Genomic DNA, 14,519 nt, shown 5'->3' on the forward strand with positions numbered 1-14,519 from the left:
AAATGTGCAGTGCCGTTGAATGTGATTTAATTCTTTTGATTTATTTAGATCTATGGAGGGTCCCCTTGCAAAGGCTCAGTGTGTGTAACAATAGATTTAAAATGTACCATGCAATGAAACTAAGTAGAAGAAGAGAAGGGCAGGTTATTGCACTGTGGATCTTTCAGGCCATTAACCACTTTGATTCATATTTAGGCAGGATGTAATTAATATTAAACAAAGGCACAATCCAAACAAGCGAAGCAGCTTGCTCTCTGTCATTTTAATGGAGCTCTTGCAGGAGAATGCCCTGGTAGCTTAGGGCCTTAACTCAAGTCAACCTGCAATGAGCTCATGATAGAGGTTCTTTGCCTTTATGCTTTGTATGCATATGGAAAAAGTTGATATCAAGTAAAGACAACAAATAAAAAAAGCAACCTGCAACAAGCTTAACCCTGGCCACAGAAGCCACCTTGAATTGGGGTGTGTGTGTTCTGCAGCATTGCTGAAAAAGTTAATGTGTAATAGCCATCTATCCCTAAGCATCATTAATACCAAAACATTACTACAGTTGAACCTCGGTTTACGAACGCAATCCGTTCCATGGAGGCGTTCGTAAACGGAGGCATTCACTCCCCAAAGGCACGCTTTTGCGCATGCGCGAAGCGCCGATAGAGCGCTTCTGCGCACGCACGCGCTGCGCAGATCTCTGCTGCACATGTGAGAGCTGCGCAGAAGCGAGCTGCGCAACCGATGCTGCGGAACCCGGATGTAAACACTTCCGGGTCCGCGGCATTCGTAAACGGAGGCGTTCATAAACAGAGGTAGTTGTAAACCGAGGTTCCACTGTATATATCATGTAAACTGCAGGTGACATTCAGCCATAGAGACAAAAGGGGCACAGAAACACAGGATGGAGACAGGGACAACTTCAAGTTTGAGTGGGCCCTCAGCTAAGCACCTTCTGACGGGTTTCTGTCTCCATCAGTGGGGCCTGGTGGCCAGCACAGCTTTGGCGGCACCAAGGGTTTGTTTATGTCCTCCATTTTCAGTTCCCACAATTTCCTCCATATAGTGCTGCCTTTGGCAGTGTGGACACTGTGGGGTTGTGGTAGCTAGAACCTGATGCTCAGCACTGCCCAACAATGCCAAGTTGCTGATTTTGATCCTAGGAAGAGGAGAAAAAAGGGCTGCTGCCTACTCTTGACTTCTTGCTCCAACCCTGGCCTACACTGCTACCTGTTTTTAAAAAATGCATGTTAATTTCCATATTCTGGCCCTGTGCACTGTCTTGAGAAATAGACTGCTGCAAACAGCATATCTGGACCTGCTGCCCGAGTAGCAGCAAAGGGAATCAATGAAACAGTTAAGATTAAACTGGATCTAAAGCAAATCAGAATGTTTGACACATCTGTAAGTAAAAGAAAGGGCTAGAGTGACCCTGACTGCATTCCCTGTGGAACGGTTTCCTTTGTTTTCTTATGACTGTGTGCAACCGCTCCCCACCCCCACCCTTAATTGTGAAGCTGATGTCTTAAAAGGCATGGTAGGTCAAAGAGATAACCTTTGGTAAAGCCAGAGCTGTTTTCTGTTTGCTTAATTTAAATTTCACCATCGATAGATTGTCAGGTCTATAACAGAGGCATCCTTTGCAATAGATAACAATGGGATAACAACAACAGACCCCAACAAAGCTTCTTCCCACCCCCTATTTACAAGCTGAGAGCCTGGTTTTGGAGCTGCTACTTGCCTGGATCTTCTTTCCTGGAGACCGCTGAAGCCAGCAAAGGATTGACTTCTAATAATCCCATTAGGGCCTCCTGGGGAGAACGAATGTGATCCTACTGACATGATTTCTGGGGATCTGGAAGATATTCCTGCAAGATAAGAGAGTAAGGAGGTCAGGTGCAATGGCAAGTTACAGGCAGGTTTAAGATACAGCTTCCCAAACTACAGCTTCAGGACAATAGAAGGAAAATTAACTACACGGCTCATGAGATCCTTAAAGATATTCAAGTCAATGCTAAAGTTGCATTTTCTTTCAGCAACCAGAACTCCCATTTTAGGAGGACCAGAGGTATCTCTGTAAGTAGGAGTCTGAGAAATGTATCCCTTTATTTCCATGGATCCCCCCCCCGACTACTTTGCTCTCAGACACCCACGGAAAGTCTGGTGTGTCTCAGAGATCTTTGTGTTCCAAACAAAGCTGGGTGCATGGAAAGAGAACTTTGCTTCTTGCTCCTGAAAAATGAATTGGGCAAATGAATATGGATTATAGTACTAGACTAGCACATTGTGTACTATTGACTTGGTGTATGACTGGTCATGGGAATGCAAAGTCCAATGTGCTTTATTTTTCTACCTTGTACAAAAAGTCTACATCCATTTACTAATTATATTGCTTCCCCACCCCTGTCAAAAGTAAATGTGACAGAATCAAATATGAGGAATATTTGGGGTAACTGTCTGCATGAGTAGAAAAATGATTATCTGTATTGGTCTGTGACCGTAAAGGAGCGTCTCCTCCCCCATCGTTCTGCCCGGACACTGAGGTCCAGCTCCGAGGGCCTTCTGGCGGTTCCCTCTCTACGAGAAGCCAAGTTACAGGGAACCAGGCAGAGGGCCTTCTCGGTAGTGGCACCCACCGTGTGGAATGCCCTCCTACCAGAGGTCAAAGAGAATAACAATTACCAGACCTTTAGAAGGCATCTCAAGGCAGCCCTGTTTAGGGAAGCTTTTAATGTTTGATGGATTTCTGTATTTTAATATTTTGTTGGAAGCTGCCCAGAGTGGCTGGGGGAACCCGACCAGATGGGCGGGGTATAATAATAATAATAATAATAATAATAATAATAATAATAATTATAAAATTGAATTGAATTATCTGTATCAGAAATGAAACCTGGGAGATTACTGCCAGAGCCCTACAAGCATTTTCATTCAGAGGAGAAAGAAGCACAGCAAATGAAGAGAAGTGTCGGTGTGCTTAGAGGCTGGAAAGGTAGAATATTATCAGTGTGGTAATTCAGATTAACAAAAACTCTTTCCCCAGTAATTAGGAATGCAGACAATTTTTGCTCTTTAGTCAGAAGCTCTGAATTATGGAATTTATACAAAATTGTGTCTTACATCCAAATACTATGCATACTTATTCAGAAGTCTTGTTTATTTCACCAAGTACTTATTGGTGCTGCTGAAAAACAGCATCTTGAGCTTAAATGCTTAAAGAACTAAAAAGTACATGAAGAAAATTCTGTATCTGATTATTGTAAACATCAAGGTACCTGAGCCATACCAGGAGGAACTTTATAAACTTTGGAATAAAATCAAAACTCTTTCCATGCCTTAGTACCTCAGAGCTTCCCTTATTATAATAATTCAACAAAACTGAATTATTATTGTGCCCTTGAGAAACATTTCCATTGAAACATAATGGAGAACTTACTGTTTTATTAAAGTTCCCTATTTTTTTATTTTATTTTGAGGCTTTCCTCCTTTTCTTTCTCTCTCTCTCTCTTTGGTATGGGACTGTCCTCTTTCTGTCATTTATCTATATCAGCACAGCAGCAGAGTGTTGAGCTTCTTCAGCTCCCATCTAAGTAAAACAAATGCTTAAAATCAGGACCAAATACAAGTTTCTGGGCCCTGCAAAAAAATTAAACCATTGATTGCACCTGACAGCAAAGGCATCCAGATTTCTCTCAGATCTAGCAAGCTAGAAATGAAATGACAGCTCTGTTATCTTAATGTGCATTGACATCATTTTGCAAAATGAGATATTCTACTTTTGTAATTGATTTTTTTTTAAAAAAATATGATTTACGCAGTTATTAGCTATGTACTCCAAATGGGTTCAAAAGGCGAAGCAATGGGAAGGTGGGAATTACACACTGATAACTGTTGACTTCGCCTAGGACTAGGTTATGTTAGAGGAGTTACGAACCTTGAGGCTGAACTTTGAGATTGCTATTAAGGAAAGAGCTCAGAAACAGTGGCAGGCATATGGGGTTCAGTGGCAAAAACATTCTACAGCACATCAAACAGCAGAAGGATACCAAAGACTAGTGTTAATTATGAGGAGTTCATTTGCATATGATGAGCTGCTTCTTAGTCAAAAGCCTCATCCTGTCAAAACAAAATAACACACTGCCAAGTTAATATATTATTTCATCAGGTCCTTGTTAATGCACACAAGAGTAAAAAAACAAAACCCCAAAACTCTGTTATTGTGGAATGCATGTTGTTGATGTTGTTTAGTCATGTCCGACTCTTCGTGACCCCATGGACCAGAGCACGCCAGGCACTCCTGTCTTGCACTGCCTCCCGCAGTTTGGTCAAACTCATGTTGGTAGCTTCGAGAACACTGTCCAACCATCTCGTCCTCTGTCGTCCCCTTCTCCTACCGTAGTGCCCTCAATCTTTCCCAACATCAGGGTCTTTTCCAAGGATTCTTCTCTTCTCATGAGGTGGCCAAAGTATTGGAGCCTCAGCTTCAGGATTTGTCCTTCCAGTGAGCACTCAGGGCTGATTTCCTTAAGAATGGATAGGTTTGATCTTCTTGCAGTCCATGGGACTCTCAAGAGTCTCCTCCAGCACCATAATTCAAAAGCATCAATTCTTCGGCGATCAGCCTTCTTTATGGTCCAGCTCTCACTTCCATACATCACTACTGGGAAAACCATAGCTTTAACTATACGGACCTTTGTTGGCAAGGTGATGTCTCTGCTTTTTAAGATGCTGTCTAGGTTTGTCATTGCTTTTCTCCCAAGAAGCAGGCGTCTTTTAATTTTGTGACTGCTGTCACCATCTGCAATGATCAAGGAGCCCAAGAAAGTAAAATCTCTCACTGCCTCCATTTCTTCCCCTTCTATTTGCCAGGAGGTGATGGGACCAGTGGCCATGATCTTGGTTTTTTTGATGTTGAGCTTCAGACCATATTTTGCGCTCTCCTCTTTCACCCTCATTAAAAGGTTATTTAATTCCTCCTCACTTTCTGCCATCAAGGTTGTGTCATCTGCATATCTGAGGTTGTTGATATTTCTTGGAATGCATATGTGTGCCAATCTCAAGCAAGATAAATCATGTTTCCAGCAAATTAAAAGAGATTTTTCCCTAATCACAATTAGGAGAAGAAGGGAACTTAAAATTCTGGTGACCAGACTGGTTAAACCATTAGGGTTACCCAATAACAAACCTTGGCTACATCTCACGCTCCCCCCCCCCCGCCCCAAAGCAGGGAAATCCATGGACCCTGGTTTGGATGGAACACTAAGCCAAACCATGGCTTGGCTCTAGGTAGCACAGCAGCAAGAGGGCTGTGGAGGAGTGAAGTGGTTGCAATTTCTGCTGTGAGCACCTGCATGCATTGCTCACACACTCACCCTTAGCTCCCCCTGCATCACCCCTCCCCTCTCCATCAGTAAGTGCCAACAACCCTTTACAAAACATTTAATCCAGGAGACAAGGAAAAATATAACACCATAAGTATTTTCAAGTCTGCACTGCACATTTTACACACTGTCACTTATGCACTGGGTTTTCTACTCAGACTAAGTTTGAATGTGTGTGTTAGAAGACACCGCATGCTAATAGAGGACTTGTTTAAGCTAGGGTAATATACCTGTACTCTAGTACAAAGGTTGCACACTATTAAAAGCATCTGTAGCTCATGAAAAATACATTTGCTCCCTGACTTCCTGAAGCTAGTTACAAATTCCCATTGACCTTAGTGGATGTAAAGTATCGCCAATACTATAAATGCCATTTCCTTTGGAACACTGCAAGTCCTTATAAGGCTGAAATCACCAATGACTACTGACGGAGGAAGAGGAGTGCGGGGGGAGCGCACCACCCCCGGCAGTGCGATCCCGGTGGGGTGCCATCGCGGCTGCTCCCCCTGCCATGCCCCTATGGGTGGCGTGCCACACCCCCAGGATGCGCACCAGTCCCGCCCCTGTCTGCTCTCCGCCCCCCGGTGCCAGAGCATAAAACTCTGCCACTGCCAATGATGATAGGAAAGAGAACACATTACAGAAGGCTGCAAAAGATGCTAAATGGTTTAAGGATGAATGATAGTTTTTAACATTGGGAAGAAATGCTGAATAAGGGTTTTTTGTGGGTTTTTTATGTTCTGCATAATCCCTAAAATGGATTCACTATGAAGAGAAAGTAATTCTTCACCCAACACACAGCTTAATTGTCTAATTTGCTACCACAAGATGTAGTGATGACTAACAGCCTGGGTGGCTTTGCAAAGGGGATTAGAAGAATTAATGGAAGATAAAGTTATCAAAGGCAAGTAGCCGTGATGGTGGTATATCACCTTTAGTATGAGAAGCAGGGCGCGTCTAAATGCAAGGTGTTGAGAATCAGAATTGGGGATGGTTCTGTTGCACTTATGTCTCTTAGCAGGCTTCCATAGACATCTGGTCAGCCATGGTGAGACAAGGATGCTGGAATAGATGGGCCTTTGAGCTCTCATTATGTTCTGATGAATGACTTTCTATAAAATAAATCCCGAAATTGCTGCCCTCCTGATATATTTAAGTCTCATTTATGATGCATGTGAAACCCACAAAATAAAATAATAAAAAATGTAGAGGGACAGCTTTTATTTGGATAAATTACATCAGGATCTAAATAGGCAGGCTTTTGACTTACACAGAACTTTTCGTTAAGCAAAATGGAAGGGTTGTGGGTGACACAGCGTGGCAAGGTTAGTCGTGTATTATTATCATTTTTGTCAGTAACTTCTGACAATAGTGGCTTAGTATCTTTTCAGTTCAAATTGATGAGCAAGAAGTTGCGTATTACTGCAATGGCTCAAGAACACATTATCTCAGTTCAGCACATTGTACTTTATATTAAAGAGTGATGCAGCATTTGAACTGGGAACCATGATGCTGTAAAAGAGGTAGCAACTAAGTGCATTCATTCAAAGAGTCGTCATACAGCCCTGCACCTAACTCCCATGGTTTCTGCAAAGATTAAAATAGAAATTGGCATTTGGTCGCTCTTTGATGTGATGTAAGGACAGAATGGGCATTCAACCTTTACTTATATAAAGCAAATATATTTTTAGTATCAGGCAGATTTCAAAAATCCCTGTGTGTGTGGAGAAGGGCTTCCAAGTGGTTTTTAGGATATCTAAACTCACCATAAACAAAGGCACCAGGAACTAAGAGCACAAACAAGAAATAAGGAAAACAGCAACATGTACACTGCAAAGCTCATTCATAACAGAGGTCATGCTAGCAACAGGATGAAACCAACTATCCAATGAAGTAGTTCCATTTGTGCAGTAGGTTTTTCTCTCCCTCTTATCTCTGAATTCAGCCCCCCAACCTCCCCAAATCTGCTCTAGAGGGTTGGGGAAAACCCCAGAACCCATTTATGTGACATGTGGCAGCAGGAGAGGAAAGAAATGAAATTAATCTGTTGGATACCACCCCTCCCCTCAGAGTGGTTTAACATAAACAAATAAACTAAAACAACCATAACAAATAAACTATTGATAAAATCAGAAGATTACAATTAAAAATACAATAGGTGTTGTCGTTTAGTCGTGTCCAACTCTTCGTGACCCCATGGACTCCAGAGCACGTCAGGCACTCCTGTCTTGCAGTGCTAAATATGGTTATAGGTACTGTGTACCAGAGTTTGTGGGTGCAAGTCACCCATAATTCTTGGATTCCGTAAAAATTAGACTTAATCCAGATTTGACTAAACTGTGCCAAACATGGGAATCTCTGGGCTCAGTTTATGCTAACAAGGAAGGCTAGTCTGGCAGAGCTCGCTGAGTGTGGGTGGTGAGGAGGACAAAAGAAGATGGTGGCCAGCCATTAACCCAGTGACGAAAGCTATCAACAGGACAAAAGATGCTGCTGGACACAGAGGAGGGAGACCCAGCCAGTTGGGAGGGATAGGTTTCCAGGGATACAGTGAGTTATGAGGTAACAGGAAAAAGTGTCCTTTTTGCAAGCTGGAGAGGTGGGAGGCCAGAGCACAAGGCGGGCAGTCTGTTTATGTTATTGCGAGGGCTAGACATGTTCTTTGGGGTCTCTTGGAATCCATGGCTGCAGCAGTGGCAGGAACTGGACTTTCTTGGGTTGTGAATGCTCTGCACTCTCTCCATCTAGACACAGGTTGTATGTATGTGTAAATAAAGCACATATCATAAACACCCCACACTCCACTGTGCCTCATTGTCCCCAAAGGGAACACAGACTCTGGTAAGTGCAACTCCTGGAATCCCACACCGCTCATGGAGATTGGAGTGGAGTGTTAACACTATCTATTAAACCACAATCAAAAACCAGAACAATTCATGTTCCAAACACCTGGACGAACCAAAACATCTTGGGCCTTTGTTAAAAGGTGTCCACTGTGGTGGGAAGACTGAATGCTACCTGGGAAGGAGTTGTGGAACTGAGTTGGCAACTGGGCTTAGTTGAATCAGCATTTTAGGAATTAGGAATGAATTAGTTTAGATTTTGCCCTATTCAGGTTACCCTTCAATGCAATCATGAGAAACTTTGGGCCTGCCAAATGTTGCTGAACTACAACTCCCATCAGCTTCAGCAAGCATGGCCAATGATCAGGGATGATGGAAGTTGTAGTTCAGCACAGCTACTCCAATGAAAGGTGCATGGTAAGTCTTTGCCTCTAGGACTTCAATTTGACCATTTTCTGCTGAATAAAGTTTGTTTCAAATCCATAATATGCCTCTGCTTACCGAGGAAAATATTTTAATGCTTCATTTAGATATAATTATCTTAAAGTGCTTGTACATAAATTCTTGTTCTACAAAATATTTAACTTGAGGCTGAATGAACCACCCATAATGTGCCTCCTATATAGCAAAGTGTTGAATGAGGAACCCATTTTGTTTTGACAACAGAAAGCGGTACAAAATTGTAACTAATGAATGATTGCAAATAGCAACTTGCCTAGTTGCCTACTGTATAATGAGTAAGGCAGCATCTTAGATAGGATACCGTAATTTAAAATGTCTTGTGATGTGAACATGGGTCTTTTCTGCTAACCATAAGCTCTGCAGTTTGATAACTCTATATATCTGTACTTAGTACAACTGCTTACACAGAAAAACCAAAGCAGACTGCAGAATGATGCTGAACATGTTTAGATAGAACTAAGAAACAATATGGGGTAAGAAATGTGCAGAGTGATTGTTCATGGGTGGGAAATACACATTCTGAGAAGACACTATTCTATGCATGTCTTTCTGTCTTTTGGTTTCTATGGCTGTATTTCAACTTGTGTTTTATTGTGACTGTGCTCAGCTGGTGAAGCTCTCTAGTTAAATACAGTATACAGTATTAATTCTGAGTTCTTTTTCCATTTCCACACTTCTGCTTTTAGTTAGCAGAGAGCCTGAGGACAGGATTTGTTTCATGAATGGATTTATATCCCCCTGCCGAAATGCTTCAATGTGATGAATTGAAGGGGCTCTGCTGTTCCATTGCTTATGCAGATGTTTATGTTCTGTTGATTACAGACTAATTAGCAGAATTACAAATGTAAAACTCAGGGCAATAAAATCCTTCTGAGAGATATGAAGAACTGAAAAGGGTACACCCATTTACATTTACATACGATATAAATATCTTGAGCTGGTCAAATCCAGCTGTCTGTTATTGATGAGGTACATATGTGCTCCTGGAGGTAAGTCTAGTAATAGTAATACCGTAGTAATAAATAATTTTTTTTTAAAAAAATGTCCAATAGCACCTTAGAGACACGAAGAGTCAGACATGACTAAATGACTAAACAACAACAAGAAGTTTGTTCTGGGTATAAGCTTTAGTGTGCATGTGTCAGACCAACACAGCTACAGTGGTGCCTCGCTAGACGAATTTAATTCGTTCCACGGGTCTTTTCTTATAACGAAAAATTCGTCTAGCGAATCCCATAGGAATGCATTGAATTTTTTTTGCCCATAGGAACGCATTAGTTGAATTTCAATGCATTCCTATGGGAAACCGCGATTCGCTAGACGAATTTTTCATAAAACGAATTTGTCTAGCGAGGCAACCTCCGCTCGAAAAATCATATCGTTAAGTGGAAATTTCGTTAAGCAGGGCATTCGTTAAGCGAGGCACCACTGTACCTACCTGAATCTAGTAATAGTAATAAATAGTAATACCCTGCCCATCTGGCTGGGTTGCCCCAGCCACTCTGGGCAGCTTCCAACACATATAACCTTCTCATCTACATGAACAGATGGGCCAAAATTCCACATGTGCAAAGGGATATGTGCACATGGCTGCCCACTCTAGTGAAACAATTTGGAAACAATGCCTGTACAGGAGCTTCGAATGCACCCTGCTACAGCCTCAGGTCTCTGGTTTGAAGAGATCAGGTCAAACTGATAATGTCCTTAAGGAGAAAGATGTTGGACTAAGCTCTGAAGTGAGCACAGAAGGCCTGAAGATTACCCAGAGAACAAAATCATGACACAAAGAACAACAACTGAGTGACATTCATTCTGCTCTTCTTCAGCGACAGCACGTTTGTCGTCCAAAACTGTAGATGACACGTTCCTTCAGGGAAAATATATCATATCATTTGAAGATGAACAAAAGATACCTTACCATGAGCCAGAAACCGTACCATCGCCTTCAAGGATCCTCAAAGCAAGCCCACTTCCTTGAAGGAAAGGCCACAGAGCTGAGACACACTGGCTTATGCAAGTTACCAGCATCTGTGCCCTTCTCAGTAAATCTTTAATAAGAAGTAGAACAGGTTTGAGAGAAGATCTTTCATTCTTTCGAACTTTTCCACTGCTGCCATTTGTGTGTCAGGAATGCTGTCACTGCGATTGTACGGGGGCCCTAAGCTTATAGAATGATAAATCTAAGTTTGCAACCTTCAAGACGCCTTAACAGCTGCTGGAAAAAACTAGAAACAATTTTGCAAAATCAAATGTGATATGCTGCTACGGGAGTCATCCACAGCTTTAGGGCTATTCCAGTCATGTATACCTAGCATTGCATTGTGCCTGTTCCTTTCAGGATTCCCCTGATGTTTTATTCCTGCCCACAGCAACAAATGTCATCCATGCAACAGATTTTGACTGCCAGGAGACATTTGCACATAGTGCAAAGCTGCAGTCCTACACATACTCATCTCAGAATAAGCCTCATTGAATATAATGAAACTTACTTCTGAGCAAACATGCATTGCGAGTTGTTTCACCTCTACTTTTTATACTTGGCCAAACTGAACAATCCATTCTGGGTGATTTTACAGCAGATGCTCCAGTCATGTGTTTCTGGCCAGTGTTAATTGGGAAGGGCCATGTCAATGGCAAAACTCAACAGTCCATGCAGGAGGACTCCAGTTCAGTTCTTGGGGTCTCCCGTGTAGAACTGGAAAGGCTTCTGCCTGAGCCACTGCCACTGCCAATCAGTGCAGAGAACAAACGGGGGTCACCAACCTTTTTGAGCTGTGGGTACATATGGGGACCTGTGGAAGAGTTGTGGGCACACACAAACAAACCAGTCACACACATACATGCACGCTCATTCTTTGCCATGGCCTTTGGTCTATGTGGGGCACTACAAGACTCCATCTTGTCTCCCATGCTTTTCAATGTTTACATGAAGCTGATGGATGAGGCCATCTGGAGATCTGGGCTGAATGTCATCACTATGCCAGTATCACTCAGATTTATTTCTCATTTCCATCCTTCAATCTTAAAACATCCTGGACTTCCATCTGAAGCTTGTACTGGAGTGCATGGGAACGAACAAGAATTAATCTGGACAAAACGGAAGTACACTTGGTAAGATACCCAGTGGTTTTGGTGTAAATGTATAACAAATAAATAACGAAGCAAGAGCTTACACTGGGGTGCATTAATTATCCTTCTCTATAAGTGTTTTGTCCGTGGGTACTCATGTACTTCTGGTCATCATAACATACTTTCTATGCAACTGTATCCATGATGGGGGCAAATGTCTGTGAGCCTGAGCCCAAAGGAGATTACTGTATATGGAGCCCACATTGAACCAGTGCTTGGTCTTGCTGTTTTAACTTCCTCTGTACATACATAAACTAGAAATGCAAGTCAACCTAAATCTTGTTGCAATAAATAAGAGCTCTAGACACTTCATGGCTCCTAGATGTAGGAAATGGCTTCAGAACTGGGTAATAATGAGTCCGGTCTCATTATTTAAGTTTCTGCATTTACCTCAAGTTGACAGTTGGCCTTCAAATCTGCCCTTATTCATTGCATTATATGCGCTCGTGTATGATGTACAGTCATGGCTAACAAAGATAAGATTGCATTAATGGTGCCACCCAGTGGGCTATATGCCAACTTAACTACAGTGGCATGTGGAGCTGTGTCTGAGGCAAGTGGCATTGTGATGATTGAAATGGGTTTAAGATAGTGTGTGCGTGAGATGTCTTCAGTCCTGCTATGGCCATGTGTGTTATCATCCATTATCATCCACAAAATAGCTTCCATAATACTTAAGTATTATGACTGTTGTTCCTAGTTTGATATATGATTTGGCCAAAGCATTTTCTGAAAATTTACAACAGAAGCAAAGTAACTGGACATAGAAAACAGTGGGTGTAGCCTAGAGGCAATTCACACAATCTATTTTTCCATATGAGAACAATTCCAACAAAATACATTCATTTTGGGGAAAGTGCAATATTTGAAGTTACATATATGGCCAGTAGCTACTCCCATGACAGCTGCTTCTGGAACAGAAGGTCCCAGAATCACAGCAGTTTCTGTCAAGACATTCCCAGTGTTTACCCATTACATTTGTTCATGCAAGCACATATAAGGGGACAATTGGGAATAACATGAGTTTTTTGTATAGTCCAGCTGCTCTTACTGCTCAAAACTATTGGTATATGGCAGCAGGTAGATAGATGTGATATCAGTGTTCAGATGCAGTAATAAGAACCCCTTGCAAAAGCTGGATGACAGAAACACACAGACTACAAAAATGTGGCCAGTTTTCTCGCTGCTTGTTCTGCATCAGTATTATAATGCTGCAACTGCTGAAGTGTCTGGGGTTCTGAAGATTATTTCCTGATCACAGCTCTCACTCAACAGGTACAGAAAAAAAAGTTAAATACGGAAACAATAGAGGAACATTAGTTGTGAAGACGGGGAAAGCAGGTGCAACCATGAAGGGAGCAGAATCTTTAGGCCATTTTTCCCCAAGAGGAGAATTGCACCTTGGGTGTAAATGCTAATGCATGCGAATGTTAACAGATTTAGCAGGCAGTGCATGTGTAAAATACAGCTGATTTGCATACAGATTGAGGAGGAAAAAACCAGGGTGTGACTGGATCAGCAGCTGACAAGAGAAACCAAGATAAGGCATTCTTTGAAAAAGTGGCTATCTCCTAGTTTTTACTGTCCTAGAAACTAAACAGATCAAAAGATCAAATCTTGGGTCATACCCGAGATGAATAAAAGGATGAATGGGGGATATATTACCCCTTTCTTATGCTTTTGCCACATTTGCATAATTTGCTTGCTAATCAAGCATTAAAAATTGAATTATGTGTGTGCTGGCTGCTTATCGCACCACTGACATTTAGCCTGATTTAATGATATTGCTTCAGGTTGAAGATGATGAAGTTAGACTTCTTTGCCTGTGTCAGGAAAACGAAACCAACCAGTGCATTTTAAGCTCTGGCTTGCGCAGGCTAAGGAAGAATCAATATTCCCAGGCTTACCAGTATACAACACACTCTCAAGCCCAAGACTTGTTAAAAATATGGGTGGGGTGTTTCTTAAACTCTTTTACTGTTCCCCATTTTGCAGGTCACAGTTCCTCTTTACAGAGTCTGGATCAGGGAGAAGCATAAAAAGAAACAATTAAAGATATTGCTGCTATTACTGAATACTGTGGTAACGGCCTATGAAAGAAGCAAGACAGGAACCCTAAAACACCTAAGTTTCATTAAAAGCTAATGGGAATTAAGGCACATAAGCTGAATTACTATAGCCTTTTATAATGTAACTAGTTAGATTTTGGTTTTTAATTTTCTCTTAAATGTAGTATTTGGGCAAGTGCCTCTGAAGATAAGATTGGGTCCTTGATTCAGTAATTATGCTGAAGCCTGTTAATTTAAAAGCAACACACTCCATTTGAATTGCAGATTTACAAAAGCCTTCAAGTTTAAGAGGCTGACACCATATTCACAGGATTAGTAATCACTTAAATCTTTTTAATACAGAGACATAAGGATAAACGAAGCTTGGATTAACCAGATCTGACAGCATTCGTTATCACTGAAAGACAAAAGTAATTATCATTTATCTCCTTTCCTTGCTTACATTACATCTGTATGAATTTGTAATAGCCACTTCTCCCCCTTTCTCTCTCTGGCCACATTCAAGCTTCGTTCTAAGCCATAAACCATATAGCTTACTATATATAAGCAAATTATGCCCACTTTGTTCCTCTCCTCTCCCTGCCCCCCAATAGTGCACAGAGGAAACAAACCACAACCCTTGGGTTAGCGTTACATCTAAACCAGAA

At 41.7% G+C, this 14,519-nt stretch overlaps 1 protein-coding gene across 6 annotated transcripts in view; it reads right to left on the minus strand.

Annotated features, from left to right (window-relative positions):
* The window catches only part of RIPOR2 (RHO family interacting cell polarization regulator 2), a 102,851-nt gene that overhangs the window by 32,807 nt on the left and 55,525 nt on the right, over nt 1-14,519 (minus strand). For 5 of the 6 annotated variants that reach the window (XM_060277937.2, XM_088676240.1, XM_088676241.1 and 2 more), the window contains exon 2: nt 1,730-1,856. In XM_060277937.2, the coding sequence (XP_060133920.2) occupies nt 1,730-1,856 (127 nt within the window). Of the gene's footprint in view, nt 1-1,729; nt 1,857-3,424; nt 3,575-14,519 lie in introns of all 6 variants that reach the window. The other variant, XM_088676243.1, reaches the window with a different exon arrangement.

Source organism: Zootoca vivipara, chromosome 8 (genome assembly GCF_965207765.1).
Source record: "Zootoca vivipara chromosome 8, rZooViv2.hap1.1, whole genome shotgun sequence".
Classification (NCBI taxonomy): domain Eukaryota; kingdom Metazoa; phylum Chordata; class Lepidosauria; order Squamata; family Lacertidae; genus Zootoca; species Zootoca vivipara.